General features: G+C 38.5%; 1 protein-coding gene across 4 annotated transcripts in view; it reads left to right on the top strand.

Moving 5' to 3' along the window:
• Positions 1-3,349: 3,349 nt before the first annotated feature.
• LOC121515423 (CUGBP Elav-like family member 2) overlaps positions 3,350-19,486 on the top strand; it is a 48,480-nt gene continuing 32,343 nt past the window's right edge. The window contains exon 1 of one of the 4 annotated variants that reach the window (XM_041796185.1): positions 3,350-3,404. In XM_041796185.1, the coding sequence (XP_041652119.1) occupies positions 3,379-3,404 (26 nt within the window). In that variant the 5' untranslated portion in view covers positions 3,350-3,378. Of the gene's footprint in view, positions 3,405-12,009; positions 12,184-14,472; positions 14,772-19,486 lie in introns of those variants that run through there. The other 3 variants (XM_041796183.1, XM_041796182.1, XM_041796184.1) reach the window with 3 other exon arrangements.

Below are 19,486 nucleotides of genomic sequence, written 5' to 3' on the forward strand. Positions count from 1 at the left end.
TGGAAATCTCATGATCATCAATACTCTACCGACTTTCTTACTTTTGTCAGCCTGGATGGGCGTCTACGTTTACCCCACAAACCGTTTTCATCTTTTTTCATGTGCTGCCTTTTTGCATTTGCTTGCCATTAAGAAAGATTCAGTTCCCTCAAGATTTAAAAAAAATCTTGAGTGAGATTTTCAAAACTCAAGCACATTAAATGTAAGGTACATTTTCATGTAATTAATCCATGCTCAAATCCCCACTGTCTGATTAGCAATATATATATATATATATATATATATATATATATTAGTCCTTTTCCATGCATATGCTCGTTCATGAGGCATTTTTCTGCTGTTTAGGTGTTTCCCACAGCAGCATAGACTGCAAACAGACGAGGGAAGGAAAAAAGGATTGTAAAATGACTTTAAGATTTACAGGTGCATCTCAAAAAATAATGCCGTCTGTGGTTCAGGATTGGCTCAACAGCTGTAGTTCATTTCCCGGACCCGTCTGTGTGTGGTGGCTCTTGATCCACCGACTCCAGCCTCAGTCCGCTATTTGTGAATCTCCCCTGAGTTCTTGAATCGGCTTTGCTTGACGATCCGCTGAAGGCTGCACTCATCCCTGTTACTTGTGCACCTTTTCTTCCAGTCAACTTTACATAAATGTATAGATGTTTAACCCTTGAACTGCCCAGGGTCTCCATACATGTAAACCCGCTCGCAGGTAAAAATGACCTTTTATTAGAGTGTTGATTTTCATAGAGAAGGCTGATGAAGAACAATTATCTAACCACAGACAATGATGATCACAGACAGATAACTGGATCACTGTCAGATCATGATCCATCACACCCAAATTTGTCCCAGGACTGACAGTTTAGTCCTGAAATTTCCCCAACATCAGGTTTTTCTTCAGTCAGTGCACTGAGCATTCAATTAGGTCTGTGAATGTTTGGACAGCGACAACATTTTTGTCATTTTGCTGCTCTTTACCACCACAGTGGGTTTAAAATAAAGCAATGTGTGATTGGAGTGTAGACTGAATGTTGTGTTAAGATATTTTTAAAACTTGGGATTACTGGAATCAAACCTGATGAAATTCACATGAAAACCAAAAAGCATAGAGCCTACTAGTGCAAAAAAAAAAAAAAAAAAAAAATCAAGGCTCATTTAATCATCCCTGGAAAGGGTAGTTTGTTTTGTAGTCATCAGTCTAACATACACCCAGACCCAAATACAGCATAAAGACACAATAAATAAAACACATAAGAACTAACACATGTACACATTTAATCATGTAAAAAGCCGATGGCAGCAGGGACAAATGTTTTTTTACTCTTTTAGTTCTGCATACTGATAAACTGAATCTGTGACCAGATGATACTTCAGCTTGAACTCCAAACAGAGGGTGCCTTTGATCAGGCAGGATCAACTGGGCCTTCTTGAGGGTCTTCACTTTGTACAAATGACTTGGGTCAGATTGAAACTTAAATTTCCCCACCCACTCTTACAATGCCCCTGTTGCGATTCACAACACTAGAACAGCCATCAGGTAAAATTTACCCAAGGTTGTTCTTCAATTGTGTGACTTCATATTGGGAAAAAAAATGTGAAGTTTTTCAGTCTTTGACTTTTCCTAAAAGTAGCACTTGGTGTCATAAAAAGTGGCTAGGTAAACCCAAATGTGTACCTAGAACCACCATCCAAGTCAAATTTACCCAGTAAGAAACCATTAATTTTCCCTCTGTTTAATTCCACTACAGCAGATACAACAATGATGCTGCCATGAAAATACATCCTCTCTTATGCTGCACTGCTTAATCGCAAATAATTATTTACTCATTGCTTTGAGTGAAGAAGAATGTGATGATGGGGAAGTTTCGGGACTGAGAGATCAGCTCTAAGATGGTTTGTATGTGATGGATCATCATCTGACAGTGATAGTTCTCTTTCTGTGGTTAATGAGCTTCTCACTGTTAGTGGTTAATTAATTGTTTTTAATCTCTCTCTTTGTGAAAACCATGCACTTGAGTAACAGGTCAATTTTAGAAGCAGTTCTAGTGTTCATTTACGGTACAGTGACCTAGACGTGCAATACAAAATTACAACGTCTGAAACACTTTTATAAAGCTTGACACAAATTAACATTGCCAAAACATTTTACACTTTATAAAACAAATCTACATTAGCATATTAATTTTGCAATTGACAAAAAAAGTTTACATTTTACAAAAAAATTGACAAAAAGTCCGCTACAGAGTAACAAAGTCTGAAACACTTGTAAAAAACCTGACACAAATTTACAAAGTCTGAACAAAATTACAAAGTCTTGAACACTTTTTTAACCTTGCACAAATTTACAAAGTCAGATACAAAAAACAAAGTGTGAAACACTTTTACAAAGCTTGAAACGCATTTACTTTAATCAAAACATTACCTTTCATTATAAATGACATCACTCCAATACTTTTACAACTGAAAAGAAGTTTACATTTTATAAAACAAACTGACAAAAAAAATCTGATACAGAGTAACAGAGTCTGAAACAATTTTACAAAACTTGACACAAATTAAAGTCTGATACAAAATTACAAGTCTAAAACACTTTGTTTCAGAAAGTTGTAATTTTGTATCAGACCTTTGGTGAATTTGTTTTGTAAAATGTACATTTTTAATCAATTATCAATTTCAGTTCATTATGAAAGTGTTTTGCTCATGTATTTTTGTGTGTGTGTGTGTGTGTGTGTGTGTGTTATAGAAATGTTTTGGTTATCTTGTATTGCACTTTCAGGCCACCGTAGGACCATACCACATGATAAAGGAGAATGTTAAAACAGATTCACTAAAACCAGTGAAAACTGTCTTCATAAAGGTAATATCAACATTAAAATTCCTCATCTCCCTCAAGAGGTGGATACACTTGTGTGATTTTTTTTTTTTTTTTTTTTTTTTTTTTTAAAATTGAATTCACCTGGGACTCAAAAGAAAGCAAACTGTATTCATTTCTCTCTGTTTTTGTCTTAAATCCTGGTTTAAAAGTTAGCAGCAACCATGATATTGTAACATTATATAACTGAGCTGTCACTGCGCTCACCCTTCATCAAGAGTTGTGGGAGAGTACCTGGCAGTCGCTGCATTGTTATTGCTGTTTAAAAGACTAACTGTAAGGTGGGAAACTGATTTCTCTCCTCTAAAGAAATGCCTCCTTTCCTTCTGCAGCAGAGTTGTTTTTGCATTCCCCTCTTTGACCACATGGTGTCATAAGTCATGCACAAACATGGTGGCGTGTTGCTCATGACAGGAAATGTGAAGACACTGTGACAGGCCCAGGAAACAAAAATATTTCCCCACATTATGTATGTAGGAAATGTAACTGCTGTCTCTGAGTTGATGCATGCGGATCTTTGCCTTCTAAGGTATGCTTTTAAGTTATTTCTGCTCAAAATGTGCCATTCTTCATGAGGGATGACTGCAGGCATGATTTACAGCTCATCAGAGGCTATTAAGACTTTCCATGGTGAAGAATGCACTGTGAGGTAGTAAAGTGAGTCAGTGGACTATCATTTTTATGATGCAGGTTTCTGCACGCCTCATCAACCTTTTTCCATTCTTTGAAGTAAAATGCAGGCAGGGAAGCCTGCAGAAGAATAGCACTCAACTGTAACAGAGGGTTTATTACCCATGAAGACACTGAACTAAGAAAAGCATGGATGTTTATTTAAATTTGATATGTCTCTATTTATTTCTATTAACAGTCATAAAGAGGTACCATCTAACAGCAGAAGTCTGCTTGTTTTATACTCCAGCATCTCAGACGTGTATTTTGGTGCAAAACTATTTAATGATTTATGAACACAAGCTTTAAAATCAATCCTTTGACGGGGGTGTGATGTGGAGATGAGCAGTGTTTGGGATGAGCTGCAGCTCTGAGAGGTACAGACCCATTTAAGTTATTTAACCCACTTAGGGTAAATATATATATTTTTTATCATATAATATTTTAGAGTTGTAGTAAGCTCACATCATGATAGGTGTGAAGACAAGACTGCACAGCTAAAACTGGTTTTAGTTTAGATTAGATCATATTTATTTGAAAGTATCTATAAAAGTTGTCCAAATGTTTGAAATTTCAATACCTTTCAATACTACATGTTTTAAACTGTTACTTCATTATTTATTCTATGAACAATTGTTTAAAAAAGTGGTTTCTATGTCATAAAACGGGTTTATCGGGAAAAAAAGCATGCATCAAAAATAGCCAGCCAACTCCCTAAAGCATTGGTCATCAACTGGCGGCCTGAGGGCCATATCAGGCCTCCCAAAGCTTCCTGTTCGGTCCCCAGAAGATCATAAAATTCAGAAAAGCAGAAAAAGAAGATGTTGTGGTTTTAAGAGTATTTTTAATTCTTTAAATGTCTGCAGCTGTTAAATTGCTTTAAAATGACATAACATTTGATCTGTTTTTACAGAAATTCACTTTTCAGCCATTATAAGTAAATATATATTTTTTAAATGGGACAAGACTGGCAGAAATGTTGCAAAACTGTCCAGATAAAGTGGTGAAAAGGGGTTAGAGAGTGGCAAAAATGGGCAATAAGTGTCAAAATGGGTTGTGGAGCAGCAGGAAGGGACAAAAAAATGGAAGGAAAAGAGGTGAAAAGAGGTTAAAATGTGGCAAACCATTAGTATAGAAGAAAAAAGGGGCAAAAAAGTATATCAAAAATGGGTTAAAAGTGGCAAAAATGGTGGAAAAAAGTTGTGAAAATTGTTTAAAAACTGGCTTAAATGGATACAAGAGTGGCACAAAGGGGATAACACAAGCAGGAAAAGTGGTTTAAAAGGGGTTAAAGAATGACAAAAAATGGCTAAATAGGCAAAAAGAGACTAAAAGTATCAAAATGGGTTAAAAGTGGCAAAAATTGTGCAAAAATAGCCTGGCAAAGTAATGGAAAGGGGTTAAAGAGTGGCACACAGGGGCAATATTTGGCAGGAAAGATACAAAAATGGGTTTAAAAGTGGCAAAAATGATCCATAATGGGTTGAGTGGCAAAAAATAATGCAGAACTGGCCAAATGAAGTAGTGACAAGGGGTTAAAAAGTGTCCAAAAAAAGAATTAATACTGGTGCTAAATCAAAATTGGGGAGGGTCCATTCTCTGGGATTTTCAGGGGCCCAGCCAGTACTGTGGACAGGCCTGTCTCCTTGTGGCCTGCTGCATTATAGATAATAGGGATAGATTTCACTGGTAATGCCTAAAAAATAGCTGTGCTTTGAAAGAAAATACTAATACTAATACAGTTATACAGACTGAAATATCTGTTAATTTTTGTTTACTTGAAAGTGCAACCCCCAGAGTCTCTGTCAAGTCTAAATCTGGCTCTTGTGCAAATGTACCTGATGACCCCTGCCCTAAAGTGTCTAGACTGGACAAAAACACTGATAACAGAAAATATGTGCAACTTAGTCCATGTTCAAGAGTTTGCTTGCAACTAAAACAAGCACTTAACCAACGTTTTGTGCAAGGACTTCTATTTTTTTTTTTTTTTTTTTTTTTTTTTACAGTGGTGTTGAAATAGTGTTGCTATCGTTTGATTATTGCGTGCATAACATTCAGGGTGCCTGTAGATCTGTGGTGGAGACATGAATATCTCAAACAGAGGATTGGAGGTTTGATCCCCAGCTCCTGAAGTCACCTGTTGACATGTCCCAGGGAAAAACACTTAACCCCAGAATGCTCCCACTGCTGTGTCCATGTGGTGTGAATGTATAGTGTATTCAGACCCCCTTCACTTTCTTCAATTTTGTTGTGAAGTTTGAAATTCTGGTACCATGACAGCCCAATATCCAAAGACCGTCCAGTGCTTCATACTGTTGATAAAGCTGCAGAGACAACAGACATAGTGATAATGACGTTTAAAGCTAATATTCTCTGACAGCTTCATTAGATGTAAATCATTTATAGGAGCTAGACCCTGACTTATTAACTTAAAAAAAAAACCCTATCACTTATTCAGTCTTCTCCTTGTTTGAGTGTCCACTCCCATAGATAGCAATGATGGAAATCTGCATCTTACGATAACAAGAAATCAAAGAGGAAGTGGAAAAAATGATGTGTGACCGGCATAAGTAAAGGGGAAGTCAAATGACTTCTGCCCATGCAAAACAAGCTGACATTTCAATGTGGTGCAGCTCTTTGTCATATGAACTGCAGTCACTCAGGCACGTCCTCCCAGACAGACAGCATGAGGAGACGTACACTCTGTTACAGCAGTAATGAAGCTGTGCTGATGAATTATTTGCACGTTTTCAGCAAAAAGGTTATGGCAGTGACAATGATAAGACTTGTATGAATTAAAATGTCAAGGCGGTCATAGATAGCAGTATCCCCCTGCTGAGCTGAGAGTAATGTGCTAACTCCACTCATGGGCCTCTCTCGCTGTGTCAGTCCCTCTTCAATCACACATGCTGGTGTCAGGTCTCGTACAGTCAAAGCTTGTTGGAAGCATCTGTTGGATCATAAATTTACTTGTCACGTGTTGGTAAAGGGAGAGCTCTGGTAGGTATGCCAAGAAAAGGATTAAATCTTTATCTGTTATTAGGTAAAAGTGTTCTCACCTTATCCAGATGCACCCACACCACTGATTTATTTATAACACGGCTGTAATGAAGAATATGCAGATGTACAGCAAAAACTCAGTTCTAGGCAACTAATTTCTAGTCAAAATATCCACTTGCACTTATTTTAAGCCACATTCATCAGACAAGTCTGGATAAACATTTTATTTCAAGATATAAAACATAAAACTGACAAGGCTTAAATTGTTGGTAATATGCAAATTCAATTCAGCAAGAAAATTTCACTCAGTCTTAAAATGAAATACACAACCTAAATAGTCACTCATGATAGACATAAATATTTCCATGATGTTTAATAAGTAGAGAATTCCCTTGCTGCAGTGCAAGCAATGCGGTTCCTTTATAGACTCATGTAAATATTTATCTGGCAGGGATTGGTTCCAGCTCTTCATGACTTTGAATGGGATAGGCAGTACAGAGAATGGATGGATGAGTGAATGTGGCTTAAAGTAAGAGTAATGAAAAATATATGATTACAAATTAGACAAATATACTTTGCTAAAATTTGATGTTTTCTGTCTAAGTATGCAGTTTCAGTCATCTGTTTTTATTATTCCATCCACTCTTTTCCTCTGTGATAAGCAGCAGTGGAGCCAGAAGTGTTAAATATCCTGAGCTTAGTCAAAACTTACTCTTAACTTAGTCAAACAGGGGTCCTTGGGCCATGCTTCACTAGAATTTTTTTGCAAGCAATTTTAAATATACTTTCAGATTTAAAATTCCAACAAATGTATATCTCTTTTGGGCAAAATGATGCAGTTCCATTAGGGAAAAATCATCCCTTAATGCCAACATCATTTTAAAATCTAACTTTTCTCAAAGTCAATAATACAAAGCATTTAGGATCAATAATTTCACTTCTGCTTCCTAAACAGGGAAGAAACTGTCTCATTTATATTCAAAGTTACATAACATTGGTCGCTAGGGTAGAAATTTAGTGTAAAATTTCAACTTTCCATTAAAAAAACATAAAATCAAAATGTAGGTTCCAGATGTATACATATTTTTGAAAATGCACTCAGAAAAATACTTTTTATACTAATCTGGAAGAATTGGGACTTATGAGAAAACATTCTGGGTTTATGCCCTGAAAGCCAACCCCGCTCTGCTAATGGTGATAGGCTAACTACAATCTACAGTACCTGAAAAGACCCTAAAGAGTGCTGATTTGCATCAGTTGGTGGACCAGGCACACATATGAGGCTACAGTCCTCAACACACTGGTTGCAGGATCAGTTCCTTGTCTCAGCGTATGTTTCATACATGTCTTCCCCCTCTCTATCTCCCTGTACTTCCTGTCTCTCTTCAGCTGTCCTCTAAATGCAAAAGAAGTTAAAAAATAATAATCTCAAAATAATCTTTAAAAAAATTACCCTAAAGCTAAATCACCAACGGTTTAAAACTAGTCACTGCATACTTACATCTACCATTAAGTTAATTTGACTTACTGAGTGTCCTGAAATGAGCGGTACCATCTACATTAGTTATTACATTTCATTTAAGCAAGTCAAGTGTGCTCCAGCTATTGGTAGTTTTTATTTTTTATTTTTAGAATTTTTGTGTTTCATATCTTTCAATAAGATGTTTTTCTGTGTTGTTGCACTACACGTGGTCCTTGTCCTCCTGGTTTCACAGTTTTAAAATCATTATTCATGGTCAGTATGTCTCTTTACATGAGATTATTCATCGTGTTTTTGGTTTGAATAAATAAATAAATATCAATTATTTTGACTGGTCGTGATAAGAGGAGCATTTTGTTAGCCTCATGGCATAATTGCCTAAGTCATTTTTTAGCCAAATTGTGATATCTGCCTTACTCTCCCACGCTGCTGATTAATTGTGTGTCACTGTCTATGATCCACAGCCAGTCAGAGTGCTTCTAACAGTCCATAATGACTATATGCCTAAGTCATCTATTTATTATCTATTAAGTCACTTTTATTTGGTATGTAGTCCTTGTTGTGGCTTTTTTTTTTTAGGAAACATGTTCTCAGATCTGGTAGAACTGACTGTTACACTATAAATAAAAAAATCCTATGTGTTTGCCAAAATATGTGGTTTTTTTTTTTTTTTTGAAAACATTAAGATATGACTTAGGCAGTCATGCTATGAGGCTTACGATGATAATAGATGATCACAACCAAACAGTATAAATTGATTAATGGCAGCAAATAATCACATTCTGGACTGGGGTCAAACTGACCTAGTCTGGTTTGTATCTTTACAGGGCATATAATCGATCATTTTTGTGTTATTTTACTCTTCTTTTTGTAACAACACCTTGTTTTAATGTCAAATTTAGCAGAGATTGTGAATAACTTCTGGCCTTGATCATTTTTGACCCACCAGGACAACCAATGTGACACATTTTTATAAAACTCCCATTATTCAGTCATTAATTGTGAAGGGTATTTGCAAAGGGTGTGGTAGAGAACCATTCATGTTGTTTTCAGGTACTTAGATCAAAGAACAAACATAATTATTATTCTAAAAAAAAAAAACATGTAAAAACAGGTATAAATCCAGGGTGCAGATGACTTAGTGGTTATGTTGTGACTCCTGTAATTGGGTTCAAGTCTGGCTTGTGGGTTCTTTCTCACATGACTCTCCCACAACCTCCCATTCCTGATCTGAATCTTTCCACTGTCTTCCATATCAGTAAAGGCATAATAAGCTCTAAATAATAAAAACACAAAACTGGTCAAAATCAACCCCGAGACAACATAAATCATTTATATTAAACTAGTGTCATGTGATCAAAGATTAATCAAGTATTAATGTAGTCTAAAAATAATGAATACATAATAGGTAAATAAAAATTTGTAAAAGAAATACACTCCCTTTGAAAAACATGAAGTGGCCTCCTTGATGGCCCCTTTCAGGGGTGGCTGGCATACATGGGCTGGTAGGGGCATAGGTCCTCCCTGTCTTATACATTTAAGAATTAAATTACTTTTTAAATCACTTCACACAGATTGATATAGATTTTTGTGGAAGCTAAAGTAGCAATCATGCCTCATATCTACTAAAAGAACATCATGTTTATGTTTAGTTGGGCTTGTTATTTTACAGCAGAAGGTCTGCAGTGTCTTCTTTCATTCACTTCTGTGAGTTAAATGAGTGAATGGTGGCTCATCCCCTTGATTTGCTGGGCTAAATTATTTCAGTTCACAGGCCACCAACTTTTGACCATTGACACAAACATAGCATTTAAGACTATAGAGATATTAAAGAATCTAATGTGTCATCTTTTAACTTAAAAAAACTAAACTATTTTGCTGACATTGTTGAGTAAAATAGATAGATACATCAACAGTGATGGTTATTCTGTTAATGATAATTCCATCATGGTATCACCAAGCTATAACAAACTAAGATGTGTGTTTGTGCGTCATACACACCAGTAAACACCAGCGTGCACTAAGCTGTCACAGTTTCAGTTTTAACCCATAAAAACACAGACAGTATTTGTTTGCATTATCAGTCCCATGGGAGCTCACTAGTGGTAAAAAGGGAAAGCTGATGGCTGCTTTCACTCATTATGAGGCCACCTGCAGAGCTGATAATGTGCATTTATTTGACTGATGCATGATACACTTGAGTGATATTATTTCGACCACATCTTGTACTAAGAAACACCACCACCTTTCAGTGTGGACGTGAACAGGAAGTAGCCTGCACTGCATCTGTCATGTTTTGTGTTATATATTCCAAGTATTATTGTATGCCAGCAGCCTCTCTTGCACAAGGCTTCATCTGCAAAGTATTAATGCATGTCCCCACATTATCATACCAATCATTTTTTCTTTTGCACTCCTCATGAGATCAGGGCAGGAAGCGAGGCCTTTGCTAACTCTGAGCTCTGCATGACGCCCATGGCACCGGCAGTCATACTAAGCAGCAACACACCATACAGAACTGGATTTCAACATCAGTGTTTAAAATATTCATGTCAGAAGTGAGAGCAGGGCTGAAATGAGGAGGATTTTTTTTTGCGCAACGATCAGAGGAAGCCAAGCCCCTTTATGCTGCTCTTCTCAGCTATGATACCCGCGCACACCGACATGACCCTGTTTCAGACGACTTTCCTGCTTAATGTCATGTCACTCTAACAGGACGCAACACCTATGGGAGAATGAGGCCTAGATATAAAGTCTCCAGGGTTATGTGCAAAGAATATTGTGACAAGATATTTAAAGATTTAAATCAGGTTTTGTAAGAACAGGAAGATATGCTTCAAGTGTTAGATGAGAGAATGTGTTTTGTGATGTTCAGCAGCTTAAAAGCTGGTTTGCCTTTGTCATATTCCCAGCTAAATGTCCTAGAAAATAGGCAAATGAGCTTTGTTCAATGCAAATTAACTCAGAAGAAGTGGCTTTGATCTCACCAGGCTATTCTGCCTGTTCACTGTGTTCCAAATCATACCACCAATTGATGTTAAGGTTTCAAGTAATTCAATTTTAATGTGGACAATAATGTGCTGACCTAGATTGCTCTGTGAAACTACAGGAAGGCCTGATTTGAAAACATTTGCATTATACCACAGAAAAACAAAGGTAGGCCTATGTGTTGGCCAGTAACAGCGTCACTAGATGTTGAAATAACTTTCTCTCACTGCAGACACTTCAGCATAAACTGACTGCAGTCTGAAATAGTCAACAACAGAGGCTGTACAGTTGTCCATCCTTTTTTAACACTGCTGAATATGATGTTTGCTTGTGTCCAATAAGATTATCTTTAGCACGTCTTATCCAGGATAAAAATGACATCAGGTTTCAGAAAAAGTCCTTAACCTGTCCCCACCTGGTTCATTATCAGCTGGCTCAATGAGGAGCTGTGACATGTACATCCCCACAGGCTAAATCAAGGTGGTTGAAACATTTCCCCAGTGTATGCCCAGGTGCTTAATAATGAGTAGACAGGTGAGAGTTAAAAATAGTTATAATGGGCTGATTTTTAGTCATCTAGACTCCCAGGGGTGCACCTTTCGTCTGTCTTTATCTGGAGCACCTCCCTGACTCAAATATATGCCAACATGCATGGAAGCATGCCACTGAACCAGGACTTGTGGATGAGATCTTGTGTTAACTGTGTCGTCGTTTCCCCTAATTTTTCCCAATCTGCCAGCGGGAATAAATCATCCATGTCCAATTTCCTGAAGTTTGCCTAATACGGGTGTCAATTAGTGCAAGAGGGCTACTGTGGCCACAGCTTTACAGCCTGCAAACTGGGCTGCCGCAGGCAGCACAATGCATTAGCGCACGATGAGCTGTCAGAGAGGATTATTTCAGCCACGCCAGTCAGCGAAGGGGGTGGGCATCGCTCTGCTGCACTAAACCGAGGAGAAAGAGTGGGCGGGAGACAAGAGAAAGGGAGAAACACATAGAGGAAAGAGGGAAAAAGAAGAAAGTGTCCATTACACCGGGTGGATTTTTCCAGAGCACCGATGTTGGAACATTCTTCTGAGCTGGCTCTGGTGCAGAGTTTGTATGCCAACAGCATGCGCTGTCCCCCCTCTGCGGCCGGGATCTCTGTCAGGAATGAGGACCTGCCTATGAGGTACGTTGAGGTTGGCCCCTCATTCAAATCTGGGCAAGCTTTTGTGGAGCAGCCTGTATTTGGACTGCTTCTTTGTCTGGGCTGAATATTGTGATAGGATGTATTGTTTCCAGTTGAGGCATTCTCCCATGCTGTGAGTGTGTGAGGATGGGCTGGGCGGTGTTCCTCTACTGTCCCCATAGTTTTTTTTCTTTCATGGAGCCCAGAAACTGTCTGTTTAGGTCTAATGAATATGGATGTTTACATCAATACCATCTTCACTTGACAAAAATGATTCAATCAGGAGGGAGTGGATTTGTTCTAAATTGTATCAAAACACAAAAATCAATATCTTATAGGATGCAGGTGTCATTTAATTCTCCTTCTTCTTCAAAGTTCAATGTGGACCCATATTCTTGCATGAACTAAAAAAGATGAAAAAGATGAAGTGTCAGTAATGCAGGTGTTTGAATGCTAGAGATAACTGATAAACACAAACTGGTGTGATGAGACATCTCCTGAAAGTAGTCCCAGTATTACTGAATACCCTCAGAATAAACAGAAAAAAAGATATCTTCAGTCTTTGAAAGAATAAGATGGAGTGTTAACATCTAAAACAGAAAGTGCATAGATTTAAAGGAACTGCATCCTCATCTGGCGGTGTTATCATGTGTGCTCAGTACATCTCCACACAGAAGAAGTTCTCTCCATTTTGAGAGCTCTTTAGTTGGTCGCCATTCTGCAAATGATTTCACAAAAGGCTGCACTGACAAAAAGTGTGCCTCCAAGTTTAAAGCGACATGTTCAAGAGGAAAGGATGTGGCCCATTTGGATTTGAAGCTGGCCTATTTTTAGGCAGCACCATTTGTCACGAAAAGGGTGCAAATTTAAATGCCAGCTGAAGAGGATGGGCGAGTATGATTTGAGTTCCACTACATTAAGGGGGAAAACATTTGATGTAAACAACAAAAGCATGGTACATGGGGAGGATTATGATAGGATTACAGTAGTGATAATCTCAGATTAAGAATAGGAGGCTAGTATTAGAAGGTGCCAGCAACTAGACATCAGCCTCTGGAACTCACTTTAATAAAAATCTTGTAGAAATGCAAAGACAATGTGATGCCAAATGGTTAAAATAAACTAAAACTGTGTTTTTTGTGTTCTACATACCCACAAGGAGAGAGAAGCTTCTTTTACAAGATATCCTGCTTCTTTTTCATCAGATCTATTCAGCAAAATCCCCTGAGATCTAATTGAGTCAAAGGAAATATGTGGATGCCACGGATGGGATGACATTATTGTGTTTTTCCTCCATCTTAATGAAACCGGATTCTCCAGAGAGGTTTAGACTAGCTTTTTATAGCAGCCCCTCAAGCCTAATGCTAATGCATGTTGCAAAGTGGGTTTGTCTGCATGTATGGCAAAATAGGTCGCATATGACATTATGCATACAAGCCTCTTTTAGGCACTGTTTAATAGAGCACACGCTGCTCTGAAGCCAAGTTAAAATTGCCATGGATACAAGGATTATGTTGGATTTCATGAATAGGATGTTTCTTAACACTCGCTATGAATAATATTTTTGGATTCTGCAGCTGCTGGGGTAATAATGAATTGGTCTGATAATTAGGCTATCCCTCCTCCCCTCCCTTGTCTCTCTGCTATGGCAAACAGCACTTGACAACAGCTTTCCCCCTACCTTCAACCCCCCCCTCCAAGAGTAGAGGCCTTGCCCTGCGAGTCCGGCACAACAAAAGAAGATAGGCTCCCCCCTCTCCCAGGGGAACAACAGCCCAGCACAAAGGGGAACATGGCCTACGACCCTGGGGAAAAAGCAACACAGCAAGAATAACTGCAATTTAATCATCTCACATTGGATTGGAAAAGATTTACAGACCTATCTAAATAGGTACAAGAAACAAGCCGTAAATAGTCTTCTTTATTTGTCTAACCAAATTTTAAAAAGGCAGGTGCTTAATTTAGACTCATGGTGGAAACAGGAGCAGCATGATTAATCTTGATGATTATGACAGACAACTATATATAAACACTTTTAATGGCTCTAATCAGTATCATTAGACTCCAGCCGCCCCCCTTCCCACAATAAAGCCAAATGGCATCTGTTTGTTCTATTTTTTAAGATTGCCCATTATAAACATATTTAGACGGATTAAACACTCTAAATTCTCTACAAAACAGCATATGCCGGAGATGTTGGAGTAATTTTACATCAGTTTAGGAGCAGCATTGCTTTAGACTTTTGTTGAGGAAGCCACGCCTCTGGTTTGCTGCAGCTCCGTGTGACAGCGGCTCGCCTCTTTTTATTTCAGTCGGGGGACGAGCGAGAGAAATTAGGAGGAAGGAAAAAGGCGGATATCGGTGCCCTCTCTCACTCTCATGCAGTTTTGAAGAAGACGCCCCCTCCCTGCACCTGTTCTGTTCCGTCTTGTTGTCGCCGTCTCGCCGGAGTTCAGCCTCTTGCGAGAGAAACGGACGTTGCTGCTCATTGTTAGATAGCTCGACGTTGTTTGGAGCATGACTTCGACGTACAACCTGGATTTCCACCCACTCACCGAAAGTCGGTTATTGACAACGGGCGACACAATGTAAGTAACCAAAACTAACGTTAGGTTTTGGGTTTCCGCCTTCCTTCGCCTAAGCCGCGAGCATTTGTTAGATTTCAAGGAGAAAAACAACACAGTTCCGCGAGTTGGGAGTTAGCTTACGTTAGCTCAACTGGCAACTGGGATGCTAACATTGCTAATCATGACGAGCTGTGGCGGTACGCTCACCTGGAGTTTGAGTAGTTTGTCTAACTTGGACAACAATGCATTTTAAAACGAGAAGTCTGAAGACACAGAACACCCTCAATGCGCTGAAGCATACCCTGTTTGCTGACAGATTTAACTCGAAGTGACTAAAGTGTATTTGCTAGCGAAGGTATCGGATACAAGGCGCGCTGCATTAGTCAAATGACATGTGCTTCCGGAGAGATCACACGTTTCGCTATCAGTACAGAAAAACAACATAGGTTAGCTTTTTGAGGCAGCGTGTAAGCGTGTCACTTTCATTTACTTAACTGAACGCCATTTTCTTGCCTGAGGCTGTAGTTGGTCATACTAGAAGAGCAAGTTGACTTAAGACGGTTGGTTTTAACAGTCAATTAACAATGGTTAAAGGCGATAAGACTGAGCAAAGAGTTGCAGTGTAAACTGGAAGTTTATTTGCCAGTAGTGTATTTTGTCGACAACCTAACATCTGTCTGTTGCCAGTTTTATTCGCAGCCCAAGTGAACCGTGTTTGTAAGCTGCACACGGGCTATCAGCTCGGCTTGGCTGGACTCCCCGACCCTCCCTTTCGTTCTCTGCTAGCAGCTAACACGGTTAGCCACAGCAGCCATTCACAGGCAGCGGTGCCCCCGTCCATGTTGAGTGTAGGGAGCTTACTTAACGGTAGAAAACACGTGGTTTGCTACATTATTGAGCCATTAATGGAAACCTTGTGACAGGACATGTAAACAAGGGAGGGGGAAGACATTCACCAAGCACAGAAGTGCATATTATATCCGTGCCTCGACAGAACAGCTAATCCTGTCCGACAAAAACATTTCCAGCACAACCGCCTGCATTTTTAAGACTGATTAAATTTTAAGTGTTGCACTTTCAGCAGCGCTATCTTTATTTTCCAGCTAAATGACTCTGGTCGTGTGATTTCATGGTCTAGCACCCAAAGAAAATTGTCAAAGGAAATCTCATTCTTCTAAGGGTATTTCTTTCTGTAGTTTTGTCATGAAAATTGGATAGATGTGGTAAGCATGACTAAATGCAAAGCCACTTCAGAGGGTTACTTTTCAGTCGGTAATAGTGATGCACGATCGGGGGGGCATTACTGATAACCAATGATTTCCTACTCCTGATGGCCAGTAACCGATAAGAACGATCTTTTTTTTTCAAATGTTGATTTTTTTTTTAAAAGTAGTTTATATCCTGTGATAATGCAAATCTTTGGGGAAGAGGGAATAACATATATCTATAACCCATCACTAACTGACATCATTTGTGTGTACATCAAGGACAAATAAAATTTCTGACTTTACAACTGTTTATTCTTTTTGTTTACCTTTAACTAGATCATTTCTACACCAAATAAAGTACATCATAAAATAAGAACCCACATACTTTGGTATGAGAGGTTTGGGGGAGTGTTGTTAGAAGTTAAAGAACGCAGATGTCTTTCTTAAAAATTCAAACTATGCATTGATTGAAGATTGTACAAATGGAGGTAAGATAATAAGCGCTGCGTTCATTGGAAAACTGCTGTCGTTCATGGTAAGACTGATGTAAAACAGAGCAGGCCAGCCGTGTCTACAAAAATAGTGGCAGATCAGAAAACTGATTTAGTCATTAATAGAATTGCCTTTTGGCTGTCTCTGACAAACTTTCCGCAGTTTTCAAATACCTGCTGAAGTGGCACTCTGCATCGGCGTGATCCTAATGCTAGTGGCTACTGCCACTTCATAGTCCGTTAATAGTCCGTTGTTGGGATGGCAACTCGTGTGACTCATAAGATCAGTCTCGTTAAAACTTGAGTTTTTCCTCCCTTTAGGATCTTTGCGGAGCATGTTTTAGAAACACAGTCGTGTTCTCCTCATCTGAAACTGTAAAGAATACAACACTAGGACTAGTAAAGACTAGTAAAGCTTGTTAAACCTGTGCTTTTTAGAGGCTTCATTTCCTTCATTTTCTTTTGGGCTTAATACCCCGTCATGTACCATGACGCCACCTGCTGTTTCCATATGAGTAGTCTCATCAAGTAAAAGAACGTGGTTAATATTTTAATATTGGAATAATAAAATTAGGCTATATGAAACATTTGCTGATAATTTATTGGTACTGATAAATACTGTGCATCCCTAGTTGGTAACCTTAATTTTTCTTTACTGAATTGTAAAAAATTGAATATCATGGGAAAACATCAATCAGAAACTGAAAAAATAAAAGTAAATTCGAGGTAAAAGACACTAAACATAAGAACAAGCTTTCATTTTTATACTATGTTTCAGAAAAGTATGAGAGTAAAGGCCCTTTTAAGATGTAACCTTGGGCTGTAGGAAATTGCATGGGTGCTTTTCTCTGTTCTGTAACATTTTGCAATCCAAAGCCAGAACCCAGAAGACATGTGCTTGATTAAGTTTTGATTAAAATAATTAATTGCAGCCCTAAATTTCATCATAAGCCTAAACTCATTGAAGCGCCTGATATTCATGAGCATTGTTTAATTTTTTAAAAAGATTTTACACAGAGTGGTTTTGTTTAAACACATCTCATCTGTGATCCTTAGAGACAGTGAGGTGGTGATGATCTGTTCCCAGCTGTATTTGATTGATTTTTTTCCCCTCTCATTTGTTGACAGTAAGAGTGACTATCAGGGCTTAAGTGTGATCCATTGGCAGCCAACACAGCCATAGTGCTTTGTCAATAAGCTCAGCGTCACCGTGATCCCTTTTGTTGTGGCCGGTGAGCTGTTGATCTGTGCAAAGTGTAGTATCTTGGCACAGGGTCTGGAGGGCTGCTCGGGCCAGCTGTTTGATTCTCTCACCTCGCTGTGAGGGAGACAACGAAGGCGGTCGAGGGTGAGTGCCATACAGCCAGATGTTGAAACCCAAGAGAGACGGAGGGCTCTGATCTGGACTGTCACCTGTTTCTCTGCTCCTGCGGCATGCTTGGCATGATATTAATTACAAGACTCTATCCTGGAGCTATATGTGGAACCTTGGAACACTCATAATCACGTCCTGCATGAGTGGTGGTGTGATCGAAGGTTGAGCGAATTCCTCTGCAAGCTTTGCAAACAAAAGATATTGTAGGACAGAGTTACATAAGACACATGCACACACAGTGTCCATGTTAAAGTGAGGACTGTGTGTCTGGGTTGCCAACAAGGTTTACCCTAGAGTTGTTTTAGAGATGCAATATAAGCTATGGTATGTCTGACTTCATTACTCTGACAGTGAATATCCATTTGCATAATGCTTTAAGGCTTATGCACCGTTCAGTTCAGCATACATGTGACTGCAGTCCACATCAAGTGCAATCAGCTGTTTGGTTGAAAAAGCTCTTCTGGAGTGGACAAGTCAAGAGTCACAGTAATGGACTGGATTGAGCGGATGTAACAATAAGAGAGCCTCTCTTTTGAATGATGCCTTTCTGAAGCAGAAAGCTTCTGTTAGCAGTTGTGAGCTGTCTTAGAAATACTTGTACAGTCTGCAATGTAAGTGTTTGCTTTTCCATTTGAATGTCAAGATTCTCAGTGGGTATTGTGGGCATTTTAAGTCTCGCCCGCTATTATTTTTTTCAGGGCTGATATTAGTACAGATAATTTGTAATACATGTCACATAACTGATATTTGGAAACGATACGTATTGTGACAAGGGCTGTGCAATTAATCGAAAATCAGAATAAATCGCAATATGGCCTGTTGCAATTTACAAATTGCAGGAGGTGCAGTATTTCTTTAACCTGAAATTTGCGTCAAAATACCAGTATAAAACTTTTCTCTGTAGCAGAGATGTTAGACATTACATATCATTTAATCAGACAAGTGATGGTTTTTTTTTGTAGAATAGTCTGCAAGAAATCCTACTATCCTCATTTTGGTATGTTTTTCTTATTAAACACTAGAATGACATAAAATGATCAGTCCCTTCAATACCATTAATATCCAATTTGCAATTAAAATCATCACCATTAGATGTACTTAAAAAGGAATCAGCCCTTGTTTAATCTAATATTGTGTTGTTATAATATAGAATTATTTATTGCTTGTGTTTGTTGGAAAATACATATGATGAGGAACTTAACAAAGAATTGCATATAAAATTGCAATTGCAATATTGGGGGAAAATTGCAATTAGATTATTTTCCCAAATTGTTCAGCTCTATAAAAAAACAAAATTTACTTAATGTGGCAAAGTAGCCTTGCATGTTAAAAAATGTGGAAAATACACAATTAAGCAATATGTGAACACGAGAAACGGCACAGAGCAACTGTAACAGCAGGAACAGGAAGTGATGCCACCACGGGAAGTGGTGACAGTATCACCGAGGCCTCAGTTTTGATAAGCTGGAAGTTATGACATCAAGCCAATCAGATTATGTTGTGGGTAGAACATTAGGTGAGACAAGGGAAAGTGAAAACTAAACCAGAGGGGAGGACACACTTTGCTAAAGGGGCCAAAGTACCACACATTTGAATTAACTGATTTTGACTGATGATTGGTAAAATGAAATGCTGAAACTAATGATTGAGTGATTGCCAAAT

This window comes from Cheilinus undulatus, linkage group 9, assembly GCF_018320785.1.
Source record: "Cheilinus undulatus linkage group 9, ASM1832078v1, whole genome shotgun sequence".
Lineage (NCBI taxonomy): Eukaryota > Metazoa > Chordata > Actinopteri > Labriformes > Labridae > Cheilinus > Cheilinus undulatus.